The following is a 26,405-nucleotide window of genomic DNA, read 5'->3' as shown; positions in this document are numbered from 1 at the left end:
TTGTTGAGTGCTATTGGCACTCGTGCAAGATTCACTTGTTTAACCCATTTTCTCTGATCTACCATGTAACACTTCAAATGAAACCAAATTTTGTTCATATTAGGCAATCAAACACTATCACACTTTAAAATGAGTGTTTTACATGGGGAGTGCGGCAAAATGCAAAACCACAAACATACATTCTCTGACATTTTAATGTCTTAAAATACCCCAAGACATTTCACAGGAGAGTTCTCAATCAGAACTTGACAGTAATTTACATATAAAAACATGGCAGCAAACCAATCGCATGATCAAAAAGGTTAGAGTGGGGGACCATCTTAAAGGAGTAGAGAGTGAAGGAGAGAAAGAGGAGTGAGGGACCGAATTCCAGAGCACAGCAATCAGATGGCTGAAATAGCAGTGCATTTAAGATGAGGGATCAGGCACAAAAAGAGATCACAACTGGATAATTACAGAGATCTTGGAAGATTACAAGGCTGGAAGAGACTACCGAGATAGGAGAAGCGAGGTCATGGTCGGATTTGAACACGAGGATGAGAATTTAAAATTGAGATGTTACTTTTTTTGGGTCTAGTTTAGATTAGCAAACACAAGAGCATTCTGCTTCAGATAATCTTTATACCTACTGGCAAATATAAATTTTGTTTTGTTCTTTCCTTCATTTTCTATCCTTATCCAATGTTCATGATTTGTTGTTGCATTGGTCAAGACATATGGAACCACTAGGTGGTGCACTAGAGTGGCACATGTTAAGACTGATTCCTCCCTCCCCTCCACCCCACCCCCCCCTCCCGTGTTGACAAGTTTCTCACCTCCATTTCAGCGTTTCACTCAGACTACCTCCATGGCATTGGGAACTTACCACAATGCGGAAACCATAACGGCAAACCTAAATTTTATAACTTTTCAACACTAAAATCCTACGCTGGGATCTGAATGCTATTTTCATTTATAAAAATATCGTTTGTGATTAAGTGCCACATACCTGTTTTCATGGCCAGTCTAGATTGTGCACATGTGGGCAAGAAATCAGGGTTGGAAAAGTTGAGGAGAGAGCAGGAAGGTCTGTCTTTATCTAGCAGGGGATAGGTGCCAGGTTCGATTTTTGGAATCTTTGAGTGCAAAGTCAGAATTTATCTGAATGATCATCTTTTAATCGCCCAAAATTGCTGGCGAGCATTTTAAACCTCATTTAAAACTAATTTTCCTGTGGGACAATGTTTATTTCAATGAGCCAAACATTTGTTCATTTGCTACAGTTGAACACCCTTATATCTGTAGGCTACAAAAGCTAAAAAAATACGACTGCCATTTCTTTTTATTCGGTGATCTGCTCATAATCCTGAATTGTGTTTTGACTTGAAGAATCTGTGTCAATTCCTGAAATGCTTTGAGCAGAAACACTGCAAAACAGATATGTAAAAATGCAAATTTCTTGATCCTTTATTTTTAATCCTTTCAGATCCTGTGAGTACTAACATTTCTTTTGATATTTGAACGTAAGTTACATGGCCAGCCAAAAAGAATAAAATGATTTTGTACCAATACTTTAAGTATATTATTGCAGAATATAATTTACAGGTCATATTCCACTTATGTGTTGCTAAATTTGCAGAATCTAAGCATTTTTAAGTAGCTACGTATAACTGAAATTACAGCAAGAAATAGAGAGAAAACATTATATTTGTCCTAATTTAAATTTACTCCATTTCACTTAAAGATGTGTCCCAAACATAGTTAATTTTAGAGTTAGAGCTGAAGAACTAAACACTGTGCAGCAAAATAATTCATCCTGTTTTTTGGTTCCATTCCCAGCCCCCCAGTGTAGCCCTCTCATTAGCAGACATTTCCCTGAGCCAGAGAGTTGAAACAATCTGGGCTGCAGTAGTGGCTGATGGTGCTGTTTATGATTAGTGATGAGAGGCAAGATTTAAATGATGCAAATCTGAATGATGTGTTACGTTTTCCTCTCCTTCTTCCCTTCACAGGTTGAAGGCTTTGATTCTGTTGCAATGCTCTAGCTACCAATGCCCGTTCAGCCCCATCAAGCTAATATCTGACAAAATTCATTCTACTGTTGTGCACAGTGCTGGATCACAGAGGCTCAGGGACTTGAGCAAATGACCTTCTGGTTGAGAATCAAAGCTCTCAGCTGACTGAGCAGCTATTTATTGCTTCATTTTATGCAAACTTCACTGGTCGATAATACTTAATAAGCAAACTGAGCTCTAATTATTAATAAGATTTGAATTAAATTACCGTAAACTCTCATTAAACATTCCACCCAAAACGTTAACTTGTCTTTCTATGCTCAGATTTATGGACTTCAATACATCGACCACGAAATTCCCTTGCATCACGTTGCAAAAAGGCTATGCCATTTCTGGGATCTCTATCGTACTACTGGCTGCATTCTGCACTTCCTGCATAATATCCCTCCTAATTAAAGAAATACACAACATTCCCTACACATTCCCTAATCATGCTGGAACGATAGGATTCAGTATTATCCTGAGGTGACAACAGCCCAACCAATTGACGTGATCCCAGGATTCCACTTTGGTATATTGAATGTCCAGGCAGCATTTGTGTTATTTACTCAGTGCAAGGCAAGGATGAAGCAGAAAAATGGTCCCCTTGCATTATTTGAAGGGCCACAATATTGCTTGCAGTTAAATTGAATGTTTGGATCTTTTTCCACTGCTAAGTTTCAGGATGTACTCTGGAAATTTCTTTGGAGTTGGAGTGCGATCCTGAATTTGTCAAAGAGTGCTTTTTAAAAATTCATTCACAGGATGAGTACGTTGCTTGCCAGGCCAGTATTTATTGCACATCCCTAATTGCCCAGAGGGCAGTTCAGAGTCAACCACACTGCTGTGGACCTGGAGTCACATGTAGGCCAGACCTGTAAGGATGGAGCTTCCTTCTCTAAAGGACATTAGTGAAACAGTTGGGTTTTTCTGACAATCAACAATGAATTCATGGTCATCATTAGATTCTTAATCCAAGATTTTTTTTATTGAATTCAAATTCCATCATCTGCCTTGGCACGATTCAACCTGGGAACCCCAAACATATCGGTGTCTGGGTTAACAGCACAGCGATAAGACCACTTGGCCATAACCACCCCCAAAGTTTCTGTGTCTTTTGTGTGTGTGTGTGTATGTGTGTGCCAGCATGTGCGTGCATGCACGTGCCATTAACAATTGTGGCGAATGCAACCGCAATGGCTTTGGGTCTGACAGGGGGATGGATAGGATGGGAAATGGAGCTGCCTCTCCCTCTTCTCCAAACTCCTTCACAGTGACAGTAGGCAATGCGACAGAACAGCCAAAGCACCCAGCATCTTGGTCTGTATGTGCATCAGAACTCTCCTACTAAAGTCCTCATCTGCAGTAAATCATGTCCTCAACCTTGCATTTCTAAAAATCAACCCAGCCTGATCCTCTGGCCTACTCAACCCAACTTGTGCCTGGCTATACATCATAATCTGATCTCAGTTACATGCTTGGCTTTGAGATAAGTAACGAGCATATAAGCTGGTGGTTGCAATTTTCAGATCAATTGGCATTGTTTGGTATTATTCATTCACCCTGCTGAGGGTCTGGGTGCAGGGAAAGCAGCAGGTTATGTAGAGTTCGAAAGAGGAATGAAAATATAGGCTGAATGGAACATAATATAATATGTCTGCATAGTCACACCATCAACAGCAATGTTCATTGCTCTGAGTGCTTTGTTGCTAAGACCATGCCATTGGGAGCTAGAAAGGCATCTTGGATACCCTGCCAATTCTGGTATTTATGGTCGAAATGAAATATTTGGAAGTTAGGCCTGAGTGCCAGTGACTGTGATTGGTGAATAATGGCCATGTCGTGCATTGTGCAGCAAGACAGGCTTGGGTCAGGCACTTCATGCATTGATGTATTCTCTGGCATTGAGTGCTCACACAAATAATATTTCCTTTAAAATGTAGATGCCATGTGCAGTCCATTTGATCAAATGCTGAGTTACTTTTAACATGTCTGGCCACAATTTCTACCAATTTCACCTCAGAAAATCCCAGATGGTCTCTTTCTTCCAGGTGGGCTGCCGGGGGAAGTGGTGGAGGCTGGTACAATTGCAACATTTAAAAGACATCTGGAATGGTGGATGAATGGGAGGGGTTTGGAAGGACATGGGCCTGATGCTGGTGAGTGGGACTGGACTGGGTTGGGATATCTGGTCGGCGTGGACAAGTTGGACCGAAGGGTCTGTTTCCATGCTGTATGTCTCTGTGACTCTGTGGTTGCGATTTCCCTTCCCTCCAGCGCATCTCCTCCACTTCTGGCACCTCTGCCCTTGAATCCCAACCCTCCCAATGCAACAAGGACAGAATACTCCTTGTCCTCACCTTCCACCCCACCAATTTCTATTTATCGCATCATCCTCCACCATTTCCGTCACCCACAAACGGACCCCACCACCAGAGATATATTTTCCTCCACACCCCTATCAGTATCCCAGCGAGACCATTCCCTCAGTGTCTCCCTCATCAGATCCATGCCTCCCCCTACCAGCCCATATCCACTCCCGGCACCTTCCCCTGCCACTGCAGGAAGTGCAAAACCATCGCCCACACCTGCCCCCTCACTTCCATCCAAGGCCCCAAAACCTCCTTCTACATCTAGCAGGAATTTGCCTGTACCTCCACCAATGTTATCGACTGCATGATTTGCACCCAATGTGGTCTCCTCTACATCAGGGAACAGGATGCCAACTTGTGGATTGTTTCAGAGAACATCTCCAGGACACCCGCACCAACCAATCCCACTGCCCCCTGGCTGAACACTTCAACTTCCCTTCCCACTCCACCAAGGACATGTAGGTCCTGGGCCTCCTCCATCACCAAATGCTAACCACCTGACGCCTGGAGGAAGAATGCCTCATATTCTGCCTTGGGACCCTGCAACCATACAAGCTTAATGCGGATTTCACCAGTTTCCTCATTTCTCCTTCCCCCACCTTATCCCAGTCCCAAGCCTCCAACTTGCACCGCCCTCCTGACCTGTCCATCACCTTTCCCATCTTTCCGCTCCACCTTCCTCACTGACCTATCACCTTCTCTCCCAACTTCATCTACCAACCACATTCTCAGCTACATTTCCCCCAACCCCACACCCCCACCACCCCCCTCCCATTTATCTCTCAGTTGCCTGGCCCACAAGTCTCATTCCTGATGAAGGGCTTATGCCCAAAACATCGACTCTCCTGCTCCTCGGTTGCTGCCCGACCTCCTGTGCTTTTCCAGCGCCACACTCTCGACTCTGATCTCCAACATCTGCAGTCCTCACTTTCACTATGCACCTGTACAGTTTTGTAGGAACATTGCTCACAAGACCACTGCATTTCTTATGATTCTGCTGCAAGGTCCCTGGGTCCAGATTCTGGGAGTTGACCTTCCTCGCCACTGGCTCCCATTCCCCTCAGATGGTGCTCCTTGACGAACTCCTGGCCTGTTTGAACACCCATGTTTTTCCGCCCGTCTCCCTGCACCAGTGATGCCTCCACCCCTACAGATCCTACAGTCTGTCCCATTGCAAAAATTCATACCACAGCAACAGTTTTTTGTGCCCTCAACTGAAACACAAGCCTGCCTTTAACAATCAACCCACTGCCCCGTGGCTGAACATTTCAACTCCCCCTCCCTTTCTGCCGAGGACACGCAGGTCCTGGGCCTCCTCCACTGCCACTCCCTCACCACCCGATACCTGGAGGAAGAGCACCTCAATTTCTGCCTAGGGATCCTTCAACCCCATGGCATCAATGTGGACTTCACCCATTTCCTCATTTCCCCTCCCCCTACCTTATCCCAGTTCCAACCTTCCAGCTCAGCCCCGCCCTCATGACTTGTCCCACCTGTCAATCTTCCTTCGCACCTATCCGCTCCACTCTCCTCTCTGATCTATCACCTTTACCCCCATCTCCATCCACCTACTGCACTCTCAGCTACCTTCTCCCCAGCCCCACCCCCTCCCATTTATCTCTTCACCCCCAATTTTCCAGTACCACTCTAATCTTGCCTTTAACAATAGTAAACCAACTATCCCGTATGGTCCATAAACCACAGTCTGGTTGTGCAGAGAGTTCACCAGCAATTTTCAGGGGAAGATAGCAGCACAGGGCCAGAGGATTATTATTCAGAGGAGGTCAGGACAGAAACTTTGTGCTTAAGCCTACCTCACTCTAAATGGGCATGGGCATTGTTACTCACCCACAGACACAAAGTGGGCAAACCAATTTCTAATTCTTTTGAGTTTTCTTTCTGAAATAACTGCAACTGCACAGAGGTTGGTATCCCAGCACCAAGTCAGCCTTTATTTACATGTGCACAGTACGTGGACTCTGACCAGCCAGTTCCAAGCCAGTTCTCTACAATGAGGAGATTCTGTTTACATCTGTCAGACAGGCTTCCCTGATTGTCACAGGTTAACATCCCCAGTCAAGGATCTCATAGTCAATGAAATCCATTTGGCCCGCAATCCAATCACTACATTTTCCCAGTTTTATTGTTCATTATATTGTTTATATTTATATTTACATAGAACTAAATGACAACTTAAGGAAAAAGCAAAGTTATTGTGAGGGGAAACATGATAATTCTTCATGTTGCTTGCTCAGTTGGCAGACTTTTGGATAGCAAACTCTCCTTCGAGGTTTCATCCCATGATATCCCACTTCTAATTGCCCTGCTGCCTTACACTCATCACTGGTAATCTCATACTCCAATCATCACAGGCCTCACCATGTGAAATGGGAAATGAAGACAGTCTATTTCATCCCATTGAAACAATCCTTGACTCGGTCAACAACAATATTCCCACTTATCAATATCACCAATTCTTACAAATAAATTGTAGTGCTTAAAGAAAGTAAAGGCAAAAACACACTATTGTTACAAATCCCATTATATTTTTCTTGAGTTGCTCACTGAAGTCTCTTAGACATTAATCCCCAATTCCTGGAGAGTTGTGAATCCTTTCCTAATAATGTAAGCACATGGTGAAGTTTTTATCTGCTCACCTAGCCATCGCTATTCACACTCTCTATAAACATCTGAGAAATTGTAAGTGCTTTTAAAATCCTGCAGTCTGTAAGAGGTCAGTATGTAAAGGACAGAAGAACTGTGTACATACTGCCTGACATTCTTTTCTCCTATAATAAAGTATACCTCCGAGGAGTAGTTTTTTAACTTTCAATGTCTGGTGGTAGTTTTACAGTGGCTTCATTTTTTTTTGTTGACTTGAGTTTGAAAAGACGTGGAGCACTCTACATGGAGGGTCAGTGAAAGGAAAGCAGAATCTCTTTTCTTAGTAAAGGCATTTCTTGATGTCACATGACTTGTGCTAACTAATTGTTTATGGTAGAACTCCTGTCTCAGTTTATGATTGCTAGCTTGCACCTTTTGCTTTGGAGGTTGTTTAAAATTTGCAATGGCACACAGGGGCAAAAAAAAAAACAGTACTCACAACCCCAGCCCTTCTGTTTCTGAAAACCTTCTTGATGAGGGTCGTCAAGCCCTGGACGAGCCTGAACCATGAATGTTCTCTTGAAGTGTGTATGAAAGCATTCCCAATGCAATGGTTCCTGAGAAAACCACTTTGACTTGTTTTCAGTGATACCTGTCTATTTACAGAAGAATGTTGGATTGACAGTCTGAAAATGTGATCCTCATCCTTTTCTTTGAAGAAATAAAACTTGTCAGCCGATAGTGATTTTTTTTCCCACTCAAAAGTGAATCTCTACAAAGAGAAATCCATTATTTTCTCTTTCGCCAGTTTGTGTGCATGTTTGTTTGCATATGTGGTTTGAGTTAGTTAAAGAGATAAACATCTATATTTTCAGATGAGAAACTGTGTGTTAACAAGTTTACATCACCATTGAGTAATTTTTATTTCTAATAAATCAATAATTATGCTTATAAAAGGAAAGTGTGAAATATAAGGTGTGTCGTATATTGTTAAAAATAATTTACCAAAGGTCTTGGATTTTGAACTAGTGAACCTAGGTCTCCATGTACAGGGCAGGAGGCAGTACCAATATTTCATTTGTTGGTATATTTGGAACTATGAATTTATAAAAATAGAATGAAAAAGGTATTTCCTGGAGTGATAATGGTAAGTTGTTTACACTAGGACACTTTAATGTCTGGTTAAAGTAACTATTGAAGAACATTGGTTAGTTAGTTTCAGTTAGAAGGATCAGAAATTATTTTTTCCCTCCAAAGGGCAATGCCAATTGCATTGAAAGCTTTTGATTTCAGTGCACAGACATCCTGATTGAAGTTAAATGTACAAATCCCTTTCTCCTAGAGAAATGGGTTAGTTCAGACACGTTAAAAAATATGATGTCTCAGTGTAAGGGTTTTGGTTTCAAAGTTCCATACCAAAAGTGTTTGGTTAGAATGCTGAAAGGGCTATATGAAGCTGAGAAAGTCTGAGCTGAGTTGTGTGAATAATAAGGAAGAGGCCACCAAACATTCAAAACTGAAAATTGAAAAAAAAATCAAGTTGACCCTATAGATGTGATAAAGGAACAAAGTCTCTCTCATGTTTGAGTCCTGTAGAGTGCTGATGTTCGGTTAAATGAAATTGTATTTTACCATTTATTTCAAAATATGTAAAATTCTGTTCTATGGAATAACTTTGTTCATTTTAGTTTGCCTCATCTTTTGAGTAATAAAAATGTTACAGATCTGTGGCATTGTATGTCTGGGTTTCAGTGAAAAAAGCCTTGTTAAATAAAACAAAAAAAAAGTTCTCTGTCAAACCAGATTTCAGTCTGGGATTAGATTTGTCCAGTATAACTCCAGCTGGGATCATAACATTTAGTTGATGGATCTTTTAAGTTTAATGTAGAGAAAGCCTACAATTGGCCACATCAAAAATCAAATAAAAAGAAATTACAACTCTGTTGTAACCTGTGGAGTAGTGCGACTTTATAAAGGCAATGCCCTCCTCCCACTTCAATCAAAACAATAGTAGCCCATGGACAGCAGATCAATGCCCTATTACATAGCCCTGTGGAACTGTCATTTCAAATTTTGCAAAGAGGTAGAAGATTGCATTAGAAGGTAGCTGATCACCCACTGCTCAGTTTTTGGCCAATGTCAAATCTACCCACTGCAGTGTGACCGATACATGCTCGAGGCAAGACACCTATCTAGAAGCAAATCTTCAGTGGAATTACTCACAATGCACCTGTAGGCATGCTGTCTGGTAATAAGGTAAGATGAAGAGGGGTGGGGGGTGGTTTGGGAGATTGTTGGGGGAGCAAGGAATGATGGGTATTTAGGTAGAAATGCAGATAGTTGAATACCAAGGGATTAAAGCAGCTATTTTACTACCAACAAGAACATAGGACTCAAGGGAGACTAAATAGAAAAGTATAAAATTATGAGAGCATATAGAATATCTAGTAAAGCCTAATTCCCTGAGTTCAGGGGGTCTAAAACTGGGGGCATGGCTTTATGTTCAGAGGGAGGAGATTAAAAGGGTTACAAAAGGAGTTTCCCCTTTCAGTCAGAAGGTGATGGAGAACTGGAACTCAGTGACTGTAAGAATGGTAGAGGCAGGAACCCTTATGACATTTAAGAAGTATTTAAACACGTAGTTGCAATGTCATAACCCTCAAGAAATGGAGCAACTGCAAGGAAGTGGGGATAGACTGGACAGTTACTTGTTAGTTGTTGCAGACATGGTCCGTCAAATGCCCTTCTTTGGTGCTACATGTTCCCTTGATTTCTATGATTCCAAAGTTAACAAGAAAAACAAAAAACCCTTCTGATGAATTTTGATCTTCAAAGTGGGTGTGAGCAGATCAGCTGATTGGAATCTATCGGATTGAAGAAAAGGTTGAAGGCAGCATAAACAGTTTCTATGTTCTGAGGAAGGCTCACTTGACCCAAAATGTTAACTCTCCACACATGCTGCCAGACTTACTCAGCTTTTCTAAAAAAAATCTGTTTTTCGTTTCAGGTTTACAGAAAGTGCAGTTTTTATAAATAGTTTCTTGCTTGATTTATGGAGGCAAAGACTCAATGGTTCCATGGCTAATGATGTTGGAGCCAAAAACGTATAATCTGAGGGCAATGTACATAATTGTTTACCTATGGAGCAAAATGTGTTGCACTTCTTTAAATATAAAAATTGTCAAATCTTGGGGATATGAATAGGAAGGATTTGGAGGGATTTGGGTCAAGCGCTGGCAGGTAGGACTAGATTGGGTTGGGATATGTGGTCGGCATGGACGAGTTGGACCGAAGGGTCTGTTTCCATGCTGGACATCCCTATGACTCCACAAGACTTAATTTTGTGATTTAAATTGCAGATGAGATTATAGAGAGATAACAATTCTTTTTCAATCAAAAAATATTCTGTAGTTACGCAGGCTCAATGGGTAGTATTGAAATTATCACATATTAATTGAGAAACCATGGCAACGGACCATGATCCATCATGCAGGTGTCAATATGGTCAGAAAGACTTTTTCAAAAAACAAGATAAATGGGGAAAATTTGCTGATGCCAAGTCTGGGTTTTAAAAGTGCCAAGATCACAGGAGGAAAAGAAAGCAGAGAGGTAAAGAGATCAGCACGCCCTTCTTGTAAATAAACTTACATTTTATAATAGATACTTTGATAAAATGTACTTAAACTTTACAGCAGGTTTTAATTAACATTGTGAACTAGACATAGATATGACGAGCATCTATCGAGCAGGAGGCCAAGGAAGGTGGATTCATAACAAAGCCAAATAAGTTGAGTGTCACCTTATAACTCCTTCCAACACACACCAACAGCAGTTGGTAAGAATGGGAGAGATCACTAGTCAGCCATGTGATTGAAAGAGTATTGGATCCTCTGCCACTATTCAAAGCTCCCGATCACGACATGCATGTAAAAATGCACGTTGCCACAGCAACGTGTAACACATCACCATCAATATATAAACAGGAGCTTGTAACCAATTAGGTTTCAACTTTTATCATGCACCAGCTGTCTACATAACCCCTCAGTGTGGCCGTCATAGCCATAAATATTGCTTAGCATTATAATAAAATATTGACCATGATAATAAAATAATGTTGACCATTAGTTAAAGCGTTTTTTCTCTGAAGCTTACTAACACAGTAACTAAATATTTAAACTGCCAGATTATAAAATTTTCAATGCAGCCAACACCCAATGATCACGGAACCTCATGGGGAGGCATTGTGAGGCACTAGCCTTGATTTCACTGGAACAAGGTTAACACTCAAGGAAAAGAGGCTGTCAACGTTCCTGCTCCTGATCATCATTTAAGTGACCTTACTGGAAATACTGAAAGTGTGTAGGCAGAAGCCTGAGACTGAGACACTCGTTTCTCCTTCTAGGTAGCAGATTGTACATGAAGCTTAGCTACTTGGGTGAGGACTGTGGGATTGTACTCAAGAATTGAGATCATACTCATTGCTTCAGGAAAGGGGAGGAGAAACGAGTTAGGAAATGGGGGAATATTTTAAGACACTGCTTGAGGCTAAGTTAAATGGGAATATGTGAACTGCACATAGCAACTGCAGATTTAAATCTATATTTGATGGCAAAAAAACAGCATTAATGAAGTCATACATCATATAACATGGAAAACCTTACTGGGTGTGCCGTATGTTCAGAATTCGCTTCATGCCTATTAAACTATAAACCTTTGTGCCCATACGATTATTTTTAAAACACAGTTGTTAGAAGCTTACAAATTTTTTAAAAAATCTTCAGTCTTTGCCTAAAATATAAATCTAATATTTATTTCAGATTCTTCTTTGTCGAGGACAATGGCAGCAGATGTAAAATCACATTGATGTGGTATAGAAATATCAAGGAGGAGAAAAACAAATACTTAAAACTGGCCTTCATACAAACATTACATTTCTAATAAATATCCCACAGTGCATTCTGTTGTACAGCAGCCATACATTAATTAGTGAATTCAGCGTCACTACATTGTGTTCTATTCACTCATGTGAATCTTCATTTTTCACTTGTGGTGACTTACTAATTAAACAAAAGCCTTGCAATTAAATGTAGAAAATTACGTTAAAAATCTTAATGCATGCTGCAATTCCCCGCATGCTGCAATTTGCTGTATATAAATTGGATTTCTATATTTTTGTGGTGCTAACACAGCTATGGAAATGAAGCAGCTTTCCTTTTGTAGATGATACTCTGAGCAGTAAGGTGCAATGTTCCAGAATCTCCCTGCCAGTACCTGGCCCTAGTCCAATGCTTTTAGTGAGTGCTATCTGTCAAGGCATGAATAATACAGCCCCTAGGCTGTCGGCTGAATCCAAATGAGGCATACATCACGAAGAAAGCACTCGACTTTAGCTCCAGAACATGCTCCTACTAAGACAGGCAATTATTCACCCACTGCAGCAGCCATGGCAATCAAACTGGTGGGTGAAAAGGTACATGAAATGAAAAAAAAAATTTAAATAAAATACAGCAAAATAGGCCAGAAAAGATTCAATAATTTGTTATCAAGAGACAGAACAGACCAATTTTCTATAGAACTATTTACAAAATATGATTTTCATGGATTGCTGAAAATGCATAGACAATATTAGGAAGCAATAAATTATTACTGAATAAGACAGGAAACAATTCAAAAGAGCAAAATAAAAATTCAGAATGACATTTTTGGGAAAGATTAAGCTTTTGTGCATTAAACTACATTTTAGGTTATCTTTCAGCAGGTCATTTGAAATGCTCATTAGAAATATCACAGTGGCATAAACATATTAAGAATTGCCAGTGCTCATACTTATTGAATGTGGAACAAAGAACTTGAAGTCATATTTTTATTGACACAACTACAGTACATGAAGTCACTCAGAACTCCAATGCTTGTTTATAATGGAAATCTTTGACAAAAACTCGAGAAAGATAAAGAAAAAGCTGTTGGTATTAACAAATTCGACAAAGGCCAGCAGAGTGACATGCACATTTGAAAGAAAATACCATGAGGAAAAGTTAACGAGCAGCATTTATTATTTTTATAAAGGTTTTCTCATAAAGGTTATCAGTACGACAGACATTATTTATAACAGAGACAAAGAGGAATCAAGTGGGGTTGCTGCAAATCTGACCTGAAACCAGAAAATGTTGATGTGAAGCCAAAATACTATAAACACTGCTGATGAGTCATTGAACCTATTTCTTTCTTCACAGATGCTGCCACACCTGCTGAGTATTACCAACATTTTCTGTTTATACTTCAGAAAATGTTGAAACTAGCTGATAAACATCACAAGGAGAAAGCCCCAACTGAGATTTTGAGTACCCCTTCATCACAGCTGAACAGAGCCAGAGTCAACACACAAATGGAAGGATATGGCTCAGTGGTTAGCACTGCTGTCTCACAGATACCTCACGGGCTCAATTCCAGGGTGACTGCCTGTGTGAAGTTTGCACATTCTCCCTTATCTCCTCCAGGTGCTCCGGTGTCCTCCCACAGTCCCAAAATGTGCAGGTTAGGTGGATTGACAGTACTAAATTGCTCATACAGTTCACTGATTTGTAGGTTAAATGGATTAGCCTTGGGAAATACAGGGATAGGGTAGGGGATGGGTCTGGGTGGAATGCTTGTCAGAGGGTGAGTGTGGATTCAACAGGCTAAAAGGCTTGCTTCCACACTGCAGGGATCCTCCTCTTGCTTGTTGCTTCCATATTATAAAATGTATTCTCAACAATGCATGATATAATCAGAGTCCCAACAACAATACGCACGCAATACAAAGTGTTTGTAAACAACTAAAAAAGATTCCCCTAAGATATTTAACAAAGTCTCTAAGTATACAAATAAGTTTTAAGTTTAGGAAATGTCATATGGTGTTGTCTGTGAACCCTTTAGCCTGCTTGCCAAGAATAACTGATATTCCAGATTATAGAGTCATGGTCATAGAGATGTACAGCACAGAAACAGACCCTTTGGTCCAACTTGTCCATGTCAACCAGATATCCCAACCCAATCTAGTCCCACCTGCCAGCACCCAGCCCATATCCCTCCAAACCCTTCCTATTCATAAACCCAACCACGTGCATTTTAAATGTTGCAATTGTACCAGCCTCCACAACTTCCTCTGGCAGCTCATTCCATACATGTACCACTCTCTGTGTGAAAAAGTTGCCCTTGAGGTCGTTTTTATATCTTTCCCCCCTCACCCCTAAACCTATGCCCTCTAGTGCTGGACTCCCCCACCCCGGGGAGTTTGTCCTATCCTATTTGTTTATTTATCCTATCCATGCCCCTCAGCCTCCGACACTCCAGGGAAAACAGCCCCAGCCTATTCAACCTCTCCCTATTGCTCAAATCCTCCAAGCCTGGCAACATCTTGTAAATCTCTTCTGAACCCTTTCAAGTTTCACAACATCTTTCAGATAGGATGGAGACCAGAATTGCACACAATATTCCAAAAGTGGCTGAACCAATCGGAATAAATTCTGTTGTGTTCAGTGATGGATGGGAATTGTATATACAATGCACAAATAAGCAAGAATTTCATTTGAATCCATTTCTGAGCTACAGGGTGAGGCTGAACAGGCTGGGCCTGTTTTCCCTGGAGCGTCGGAGGCTAAGGGGTGACCTCATAGAGCTTTACAAAATTATGAGGGGCATGGATAGGATAAATAGACAAAGTCTTTTCCCTGGGGTCGGGGAGTCCAGAACTAGAGGGCATAGGTTTCAGGTGAGAGGGGAAAGATATAAAAGAGACCTAAGGGGCAACTTTTTCACACAGAGGATAGTACGTGTATGGAATGAGCTGCCAGAGGATGTGGTGGAGGCTGATACAATTGCAACATTTAAGAGGCATTTGGATGGGTATATGAATAGGAAAGGTTTGGGGGGATATGGGCCAGGTGCTGACAGGTGGGACTAGATTGGGTTGGAATATCTGGTCGGCATGGACGGGTTGGACCAAAGGGTCTGTTTCCATGCTATACATCTCTATGACTCTATGACTCTATTTGCAAACACACAGAGAATGGAAATACTTCATCTTTTACAAGGATCTTAGAACCATAGGAAAACAAAACTCTGACTAAAAGAATAAAGTGAATCACAAGTGAGGGTTGAGGAATTAATAAGTGCTACTGGCCAAGCCTACCTGAGTTAAAAATGCTCATTATTGAGACAAGGAATGGAAACAAAAGAAATGGCCTTTAGAACTGTCAACTTTCAAACACCAAAAGAGCTGGAATTACTTATATTTTACCTCTTGTCGTAAATCTCATATCGGGTGAAAACTTGAATCATGACAGAGACTTAACTAAGCCACATATAAAAATAAAACAGAATACAGAATGAGACAATGCCATTAAGCTGGCTACTTCCAAAGACCATGTACAATCTACCTGATCATGTACTCTACCCAGCCAATTAAGCTCTTAAGAGAAAGCAAATACTCCATGATCTCTGCTGACTATGAAGCAAAACTCCAGAGTATTCAACAATATGCACATCTCTGTTCGACAATATTGTCTGGCTAACCCTTGTATCAACAACCCTTCACTGCATCTCAGCCTCTAGCAAAGGAAGCAACATTCCATTTCAAGACAACAGCAAAACAAGACAACTGTAACAAACATGGGAAGTTGAGTACTCGAATGTAATAAAAAAACAGAATCTGCCTTATATTGTTACGATAAACCAATGGGCATAATTAGAAATATGTAGAATCCCAGGATGTGATCCCGAAACATTGTTACATATCCTAAATCATGTACACTAAAACCAGAGCGAACGTTTCAGTCATCAAATGTGAGTTTTAATTCCCTTGCCCATGGCACATTTGGTTGTTGGGGGTGGGGCGTTTATTCAGATAGGAGGGAGGCAGGTGGGGAGCCAGTTTCCTTCCCTCCTGTTCCCCGATTAAGTTCGTGAAGAGAAATTGCTTGGACAACTTTCCTGCTGTGCAACTAATTGAGGCTCTTTTGCAGGGAAAGGATGCCCGGGTTGGACCTCATCACCCCTGCTGTTAGTATTCACCAGTAACAGGCAGGTCAGGGCGATCTCCTCAAAGAAAGTACAAAGACCCTTTGGAATGAACAATGGCTTGAGGAGTCACTCGTTCAGAGTCACCTGGTGCTCAAGGAACTTGGCATCAGGAAGCGACAGTTGATTGTCGCTCCTCAGTCCTTGCTACTGATCCTGCTCACCCATTCTGCCATCAGTTACCTCTGGCCTGTGTCCATAATGATTCTGGGCCTCAGATGGGTGTCATATTAGCAGCAGACTCTACCTTCCTGGGGCACTGCCAGTCAATGAAGCTGAGAGCCTCTTAGTGACCAACAACTCTTGACTTCCAGGATTTCTGCCACCAAGGTCCTCACTCCCAAGGGTGACCCACCATTGCCCAAGTTGAGTCGTTGAGTGATACATGACAAAAAAAGGTGACGTGGGGCATGGGGAGGGGTTCATGCTGTCTTGCCAGTTTGGGGTGGGGACAAGAGTTCTCTTTACCTCCATCAAGTCCATAAGACAGCATCCCTGAGTATGATTATATTATCTGAACGCATGGTTGAGAAGCTCAAAATAGAGGAAGTAACAAAACATGAGGATGTTTGTGAAGTCTACCTTGATCATTGGCACAGAATGAGTACTTTTAGATTAGTTGCCCATGATGAATTTCACCTAATTTCCCTTGCCACTGAAATCAGTGGAAAAGTACGTCAGACAGGGACGTTAAGGGATGGTCAATTTTGTGCCTCTGCGGATGTTGCCAACAAAATCAGCCATGGCTTAATTGGTAGCATTCTTACTACACAGCTAGAAGATTCAGAAGCTCAGTTCCAACCCACAGACCTGACTACAACAATCTAAGTTGATACGACAGTGCATATAGGCTCTGAGGGATAAGTAGATTGTTTGAGGTGTGCTATCTTGCAGATGAGACTTTAAGCCATATGCAGTTTGCTTTTTCCAGTGCACATGAAAAATCCGTTGGCACTTTTCCAATGAAGACACAGAGATTACTCCCCAGTGACGTGGTGAATATTCATCCCTTAACGAATGCTGTAAAGATTGATCATGTGGTCTTTATTACATTTAAATTTGTTGGGACTTTACTGCATACACTGGCTTCTAATGAAGCACTGACAAAGAAATGTAGAACATGGGAGTTATTCTACTTTTTCTTACTAAAGGTCATGACCAGCTCAAGGTCCCACTGTGTATCAATGTCAGTTATTTAGTTCTTGACTGGACTGTCCAGTTTTTAAGTAAACAGTTCAATTTTCATTCCTGACGTAAACTGGATAATAATACCCGGGACTCACGTTTTGATTTTGTTTTGAGGTAAACTATGAAAAAGGAATTGGTTCAGATTTGCTGCAGTGGAAAAATAACCAAGACCTGGAACAGATCAGAATATAAAATAATTTCTGAGCAAAGACAACATCAGCCTAAATAAATACAGTAAAATTTCACTGGTCACCCAACAGCACTGTAACAACACCCCAAGGGCTGTGGCGGTTCTAGAAGACAGCTCACCTCTACCTTCTCAATGGGAACAGCAAATGCTGGCTTTGCCAGACAGTTGGCTGGATTGTTGGTTTACAGAGTATTGTGACGCCAACAGTTTGGGTTCAATTCTCATCACTGGTTTGAGGTTTCCATGAAGGACTCTCCTTCTCAACCTCTTCCCTTGCCTAAGGTCTGGTGGCCCTTAGGTTAAATCACCAGCAGTCACTTCTCTCTGATGAGAGAGCAGCCCCTATGGTGTAGTAAGGCTATGGCAACACAACAACAACAAATCCATATCCAATGAAACAAAACAAAACAAAAACAAAAATAAGGAAAAGCATCCTTACGAATGAAGCATCCATCAATGAATAATAAAAATACACAAACTATATGCATAGAACATACATTTATTAATACAAATGCATTACATTATAAACTGCCAGAAATGCTGAACCTACATGGGCAGGTTCTGAATGAAGAGCTGACTAGGATATTCTACAAAACAAAGAAAGATCATCTGTACAGAAATAAATATACATCAGCAGCAATTGAACACCAATGCTACATAATAGCTAAAATAATCTCACTGAAGAGAATTAAACAGAAGCATTTTCATGAACTGTGTCCCATATCCTACTCTCAAACATTGTCCAGTTTTGTATATAGCACGAATGGAATCCCTAACAAGGACAGTCTCAAAATGCAGAAAATGGCATTTTAATTGTTGCAGATTTCTGCAGGCGGCATGCGCATTAAACCCCATTCCGACCCATGTCAGCAATTTGAGACTCAGGCCTCAATTGCTGGTCTACGTGAGACATCATTTACATACTTGCCAGCTATCATCCAGCTGCATATCCAGAAAGAACAAAAGAGGGAAGCTATCAAAATCCTGGGGGTTACCACTGACCAGAAACTGAACTGCACTCGCCGTATAAATACAATGGCTACGCTTGTGGGTCAGAAGCTGGAAGTACTCTCAGGAGTGAATCACCTGTTGACTCCCCAAAGCCTGCCCACCATTTATAAGGTAAAAGTCAGGAGGGTGATGGAATCAAGAAGCACTTGGATGAATACATGAATTCAAGTAGCACCTGGACGAATACATGATTAGGAAGGCAATAGAGGGATACGGATCCTGTAAGTGAAGCCAGTTTTAGTATGGAAAAGCAAAATGTGTTGGTGCAGGCTTGGAGAGTCTGAGTCAGAGAGAGGTACAGCATGGAAACAGACTCTTCAGTCCAACTCGCCCATGCCGACCAAATATCCTAAATTAATCTAGACCCATTTGCAAGTACTTGGCCCATATCCCTCTAAACCTTTCCTACTCATATACCCATCCAGATACCTTTTAAATGTTGTAATTGTACCAGCCTCCACCACTCCCTCTGGCAGCTCATTCCATATGCGCACCACCCTTTGCAGAAAAATGTTTTAAATCCTTCCCCTCTCATCCTAAACTTATGCCCTCCACTTCTGGACTCCCCCATCCCAGGGAAAATACCTTGTCTACTTACCCTGGCTGTACTCCTCATGATTTTATAAATCTCTATAATGTCACTCCTCAGCCTCCAACACTACAGAGAAAACAGCCCCAGCCTATTCAGCCTCGCCCTATAGCTCAAACCCTCGAACCCTGGCAGCATCCTTGTAAATGTGTTTTAAGCCCTTTCAAGTTTCATAACAATAGGTGGGAGACCAAAATTATAATCAATAGGGAAATCAAAGGTTCTAGGCAAAAGGCAGGTAAGTGGAATTGTGGATTATCAGATCTGCCAGAATATCATTGAATGGCAGAAGCGACTGAGTAGGCTAAATGGACAACTTCTGCTCCTATTAAATGTTCTAATGGTAATTTTTCCCACAGCCAGTGCTTCCAGAAATCTTGGTGAAACATGCATTACTGTTAAAAGGAACTGATTGCATTCCTAGTCTTTGATCAGAGTCCTACACAGTCTACCAAAATCTTGTGAGATAATTCTTCCAAAAAATTAGTTAAAGGGGTACTCGGTAGTTGTTCTTCTGGCATGTATGATGTGACTGACAAAATTTTGAAAAATTGTTCACGCGGGCATGTGAGTGGAAAGTCAAAGTCAGGTCAGGGTTTCCATTTTTGTGATTGCTATTCAATGACCCTTCGTGGGAAGTCAACGAAAGACAGGATTGCGATTGAATAGAAATGACTGAAAGGCCTGTACATGTGCTGTATTGTTGTTCATACTCCCCACTTGCCTGGATGGGAGCAGCTCCAAAAGCACTCAAGAAGCCTGACACCATCCAGGACAAAGTAGCCTGTTTGATTGATAATAAAATTTCAGTGATGCCCACGTGCGACGGATGAATGAAAAGAAGCTGGCAGCCAGAAGGCAAAGACAGCAGCCTGTAAGCTGCTTGTTTAGATAAGTCCTGGATGTGGTTTTTGCATGGTTGCATGGCTGGAGTAGTGGTGGGGGAGAGGAGCACGCAGATGAACACTGACGACGTTCACATTATTGAGCGGTTAGTGGGACATCAGGACTTGAATAATTTTACAGTAGTCTGCAGCCCTAAGACTCCCTACTCCACAGCTAAGAGTGCCCCAGCCTTCTGAAGAAAAAGGCCCAGGCAAAACAACAGCAGAGAGTAACTGATTGGGAATAGGATTGTAAGTCTTTAGAAGTAAATCTTAACTGTGCGAAGACCCTCTTCCTCAAGATTTAGTATTGATTTTTTAGATTTCCTATAGTGTGGAAACAGGCCCTTCGGCCCAACAAGTCCACACCGACCCTCTGAAGAGTAACCCATTTCCCTCTGACTAATGCACCTAACACTACGTGCAATTTAGAATGGCCAATTCACCTGACCTGCACATCTTTGGACTGTGGGAGGAAACCGGAGCACCCGGAGGAAACCCACACAGACATGGGGAGAATGTGCAAACTCCACATATTCCATGGCTGGAATTGAACCCAGGTCCCTGGTGCTGTGAGGCAGCAGTGCTAACCACTGAGCCACCATGCCGCCCCATACTGGCACTGTTGTCCTAGCTTTAACCACTCCTAATGATTGGATACAATGCATGAAGTATGTTCTCCTGTGGCAGTCCACAGGCACATGACTGGGTAAACAATGGACAGCACCAAGATTTTGGATTCAAAATCATGCCAAAGATCTTCGTATACTGAGAAGTTTGCCTTGATCGAGCAGTCAACTGGCAGTGAATTGTTCATTGTTAAAGCAAGAAGATGCAAGGCTAAATGTATCAGCATTAGGAAGAGTTGAAGGGATGAAGCAGTCATCTCTTGGTGTGCACCAAGCCAGGATTTGAAAAGGGATGGGGGCTTGTCATTGTCCTATGCAAAGAAGGTAAAATTCCAGTATATCAGACAGATCACTCTGCAGAGAAAGGAAAAAAAGTAACGAGAACTTGGGAATAAAAATATTTACAAAAATTTAATTAAAATTTTTGGGTAGCAGAGTGGCTCAGTGGTTAGCACTGCTGCCTCACAGTGCCAGGGACCCGGGTTCGATTCCCACCTTGGGCAACCATTTGTGTAAAGTTTGCACATTCTCCCAGTGTCTGCATGGGTTTCCTCCCACAGTCAAAAAATGTGCAGATCAAGTGAATTAACCATGCCAAAATTGCCCAGAGTGTTAGGCGCATTAGTCAGGGAGAGATTTGAATGGGTCTGGGTGGGTTACTCTTCGGAGGATCAGTGTGGACATGTTGGGCTGAAGGGCTGTTTCCATACTGTAGGAAATCTAATATAATCTAAATTTTAGCCAGTGCTCACCAGTCAGCCCCGTGATATAGATTCCAAACTAATCTGTAACAGCCTTTTCTTCGGTTTTATGACCCATGTTCCACCATGTCAGGATAGCCCATTGCTCCTTTTTCTCACCCTTGAACCTCCCTTGTTTCAAGTGCAATACAATACTGCAACTTCTCATTACCTAGGGGAAGTGGCTGCTCACTCTTTGACGAAGGCCACAAACCAATTTGCCACTATTTCTGAGAGAGGTTGGCAAGGCTGTTAGAAACATCTGGAATTTACAGATTTAAAAGCCTGTGGTCAGCATGCAGCTGCTCTCCTCCATTTTGGAATGAGTGCCAATTCTCATCAGGTTGGCTTTCCTGGTACTTGCCTCACCCTATTTAATTAGGCCATTGTGGAAAAACAGCTGGATTCAGTTCAGGCCAAGTTAAATCCCCTGGGAACAGCACATCACTGAATTTAAGCATGTGACTAGCAGGGGAAATCAGGGTCTGAGACTCCAAGCCTGATTCTTTGTTCAAAATCTTATCAAAATTAAACATTGTTTTGTATCTAAGAACTGTTCAGTAAACCATTAAAAATGTTTACCTCATTAACTACTGACAAAAACAAACAGTCATATATAAAGATAAAAACCTCACAAAGGGAGCATGGGATTTTGTTGAAATATTTTGGTTGTCAGGGGAATAGAATTGTCCGATTTTTCTGCTGTTCATTCCCAAAAAAAACAGAGATTTTACCACAGGATTGTTTTATCAACAACAGAAAGGGACACTACCTTATTCACTGTTATGGCGTGTTTCACATCTCTCAAAGCCACAACGGTGTTGAAGTTATGTACGAGGTGAACTATTCTTCCCCATCAGGTACTATATTCATTGGGCACAGTACACAACCTTTAGAGAATCCTTCAAGTGATAATGGGTGTGGCCTGTACAAGACACAATGGGCATCCCCACATGTGGGCAAGCATGGAGGCAGGGAGGTACAGACATTCTTGCCACTCTAGCCTACCAGTGCTATCATCCAGCTGGGGGGACTACCTGCCAGAAGTTCATTTGGGGCCTAAGCATGGCTGCCCTCCCAAAAGTGGTGGGTAATTAATGAAGGCACTGACTGGCCACGATGACCTGATTGTCAGAGGCTAACTGAAATGTTCAATTGTTATCCGAAGAATCAATCATTGCTCTCTTGAATGCCTCAACTAAACCTGCCTCCACCACACTTCCAGGCAGTGCATTCTATATGTTAACCACTCACCAAATGAAAAACTTTTCCTCACCTCAACCTTGCTTCTTTTGTAGATGACTTTAAATCTGTGCCATTTTCTTCTTCCTTTTATGCAAGGAAGCAGGGTTTCCCCATCTATTCTAACTAGCTTGCTCATGATTTTGAAACCCTCTATCAAATTTTGGCTTCGTTTCCTCCTCAGAACAGTCTCAACTTCTTCAATTTATCCTCATAACATGGGTCATAACTGGAACCATTCCTGTAAACAATTTCTGCACTCTCTCCCATCTCTCTGTTCATATCCTTCCAATAATGAGGCAGGCAGAAGGGTCAGAGAGACCAGAAGGGGTTTAGGAGATTAAAACATGTGAGAGAGAGCACCTCAAAATGGGGGTGTACACACTCTCTATCTCCCTCTCCATTAACTAAACTGCAGGTTTCTCCTCATCCTATGCTGAAGGACCTTCTATTGAAGCCTGTCTGTCATTGAATAGCAAGCCTGCCTTCTGGACACTAATTGATCTATTCACAGAAAATTCCTGTCAGGTGACAGATTGCCAAAGAGCAATACCCTTTTGATTCCAACAGGGGTCCCAATCAAAATGTGAAATCCAGACTAACAACTAACAGTAGCATAATATCACAATAGTTCTCAATCCGTACTTTCCTAAACAAACATTGCTTTACTGACAAAACTGGAAAGAGTTCCAGTTGCACATTTTCACGACAATTTCAGTTCAAACCATTGAATTCTGAAACAGTAAAGCAGATAAAATAGATTTCAATGAACTTGGTAAATCTCAGGGCCAAAAGAATGTTTTCCTTTTGCATTTTCCAAGTTATTGTCACTCTAGTCTCATTGCTACATTGATGGCTGCAATAGTTGAATTTTACAGAGGGGGCAGGCAGTTAACTAAAGTTCAACAAGGCGACTCCATAGTAGTAACATGCTGCAGATGGTCTTAAGCAGATGAGCGTTGGACCCTTGATGCTGACTTGAAGGAAGTCCTGCTCTTAGGGCTGCCAGCCAATCTGATTCAGTACTGGATATCATCATAACTGCAAGGAGGCCCCAGGAAGAAGACCAACAATTTGGAACAGAGCTTAAAGCATCAAAACGGGATCAAGATCAATGTATTTGGACTCTGAAGGAGAGATGGCAAAGAATAATGTGGGGATGTAACAATACCTTACTGGGGGTTGTCCCTGTTGCGCAACAGGTAGCCTCCAAAACATACACACTCCTCGTATCTTGGGTACCAAGCTTCGCCATAAAGTTATTTAAGATACAGCCATTTGATTTCACACCCAGACCTGTTTTTGCTCACTGTTTTGTGGCAGAGGCAGTATAATATTTGGGTCAATGTTCATTAATTAATTTCAAAAGAAACACTGGTGAGTGATTGGCCAGCCATCATAATTTAAGGAACTACCACCACACCACCAACCACTACCCCCCAGCCCCCAATCACCACCACCACCAAACATTTGTGGCTGCGGAGCCATAGAATCCAACTCATTGTTGGATCCAACGTGGTTTTTCATATATAACAGCCAGTAGGTTGCCATGCAAGCACAGTCAGGATGAGACAAGCAAAGAGAGTCTGGTGGAGGAAGCTCATTGTTAATATAAACAACTTGCAGATATTACAGAATTACTCATGATTTACAAATCAACAAATACAACAGAGCTTCGTCATTCTTCCCAATTATCTCGCAGTTTACATCAGACATTCAGCAGTGCTCTCTTTGTAGAAGATAGCCTTCAAAGTGTCAGGAGCAAGATATTTTCACACATCCTAGTGGAGCTATCTATTATTATGAAAATAAAATAAACCTTTGCAGCATAGTTAGGACATTCACAGCCCTGAGCTCAGACATTATATTTTTAATTGCTCTTGGACCACTCCAGTATTCAGGAAGAAAATAATTAAATACAAGCACGCAAATTACCTTCGGTGCCTCGCGTATTTTCCACTAACGTGGCCTGTGCCGTCACAACCAGGAGTTGGACAACTGGAAAATAAAAGAGAAATGCTTGATTGTGATAATTATTATGGACGCTGGTTTGTGTGGGCAGACAAGTGCCTATGTACACACCCGTGAGTGTATGTGTGAAAAGGATAAAATAAGAAAGGGATGGAAGATGGCGAAGACTGAATTTTTTATTAGCAAGCCCCAGGAGAATTAATTTATTCAGTGCAGTCATGCATTAGCCAGCCACCAATGCAATTGACAATGTGCTTTATCCAGTTAGAGGCATGAAATTTCAAAATTGCTAATGTGGTGAAATTTTAATTTTAACAATGAGCACTCACCTGAAGAGTTCTTGGATTACTGGTTCTATGGGGACTGGGGAGAAATGAAAACAATACAGATTTATCATGTCTTATAATTACCTGGTTCTTCATATATAACAGCTAGTAAGTTGCCATGAAAGTACAGTCAGAATGAGACAAGCAAAGAGGCTCTGGCGGATGAAGGTCACCCTGAGCAGGGGTTTGACTGATTTACTGAGCCAATAGCCTTACCTCGGATCCCTTTCGAGCGTGTGCGGTGGCGCTTCTGGTCTGCATCCGCCTCCATCTGAAAATAGATTAATAGTCATTCAGTGTCCTTATCCAGCACACACAGACCTTTAATACACAACATATCAACGTGTGGTACAGGATTTATTAACACACCTTTCCCTGCTTCCACATATGTTTTGATACATGAAATTAGTAAAATTAATGATTTCATTGTCTCTTATTTTTTGCTTAAAACAGTGAAGAAAACTTTAGTCTACATCTGACAGAGAACAACAATCGACTGCTTTAACAATACCAATTAAATTTTCTTATTCTTGGGCTACTGTATTTCTCAGGGCTTTTTTTTAACGTCAAGTCCAGCAGAGGGCTGATGGCAGTAGATTTATTAAGGTAGGTGCCAATAGTTTCTTTGTCATGGACGGGTTGTTATTGATACTTAAAGGGTTACTCAGCTCGAGGCTAAAAGGTTAACTTGTTTAATCAGAGGGTCTCAAATTCTGCAAAGTGTTCATGTACCATACACTATTGTATTATATTAATCTGACAACAACACTGTATTAAGGGGAGTCTATCACTTCTTTATTCTAGGTAATATTGCTAAAGAATCAATAAACCAACATAATTGCTGATTTTCTAACTACCTATTGGTTCACGAAGACAATAAAAATATTTTTAAAAACATTGAAATATACTTCATGTACACTCTGTTCGGAGAAGATCAAATGTCTCACCACTAAAGCTTTTTTTCCAACCATTGCATTTGAATTTCTAAATGACAATCTTGTTCTGAGAAATATCCAAAGTATTCATATTGCCAAACCCTTCAGCACAATGGGATAATGGGACAGAATTTTGCTGCTAATCAGGTAATCTGGCTAATAGATTACAATTAGAACCTGGCCTGCATGCACAGCCACCATGGGAACAACCTTTCCTTAAAACATTAAACTAGTCAATGAGCATCTGCAAGGCCAGGAGACAGAAGATCACTGGGGAACATCTGCTTGCCCAAACCTTGGCATGAACCCAAGGTTAGTGTGGAACATAAGTGCAAAGTGTTCACTAGATGCACTTGAAACCATTATGCACAATCAATTTCACGCTTCTGCATCCCCATAATATTTTTTATTATGTGACACTAGTTTAACGTCACCAGCTAAATATCTCTTTGCATAGGCAGTCCCAACCAAGAAAAAGAAAATGGTCTGGCATCCAGTCTTGCCTATAAGAAATTCAGATTCTAAAATAGTTCCTATTTATTAGAAAAGAAAAGCATGCAAATCATCGAGACATCACACGACTTGTAATTAGTGAAAAAGAACTAAAAAGTGAAGGAAGTGTTTCGACTGCAAT

At 41.4% G+C, this 26,405-nt stretch overlaps 1 protein-coding gene across 21 annotated transcripts in view; it reads right to left on the bottom strand.

Moving 5' to 3' along the window:
- The window catches only part of LOC122541729 (myelin transcription factor 1-like protein), a 558,875-nt gene that overhangs the window by 273,519 nt on the left and 258,951 nt on the right, over nucleotides 1-26,405 (bottom strand). For all 21 annotated transcript variants that reach the window (XM_087978037.1, XM_087978051.1, XM_087978075.1 and 18 more), the window contains 3 exons: nucleotides 25,053-25,107; nucleotides 24,840-24,873; nucleotides 24,475-24,537 (listed from right to left, as the gene is read on the bottom strand). In XM_087978037.1, coding sequence (XP_087834163.1) covers nucleotides 24,475-24,537; nucleotides 24,840-24,873; nucleotides 25,053-25,107 — 152 coding nt within the window. The remainder of the gene's footprint in view (nucleotides 1-24,474; nucleotides 24,538-24,839; nucleotides 24,874-25,052; nucleotides 25,108-26,405) is intronic.

The sequence above is a fragment of the Chiloscyllium plagiosum genome, unplaced genomic scaffold, assembly GCF_037043375.1.
Source record: "Chiloscyllium plagiosum isolate Xiang-an unplaced genomic scaffold, Cpla_swu_hap1 HiC_scaffold_3, whole genome shotgun sequence".
Classification (NCBI taxonomy): Eukaryota; Metazoa; Chordata; class Chondrichthyes; order Orectolobiformes; family Hemiscylliidae; genus Chiloscyllium; species Chiloscyllium plagiosum.
Note: the sequence above shows the minus strand (reverse complement) of the source record. Positions and strands in the feature narration are given on the sequence as shown.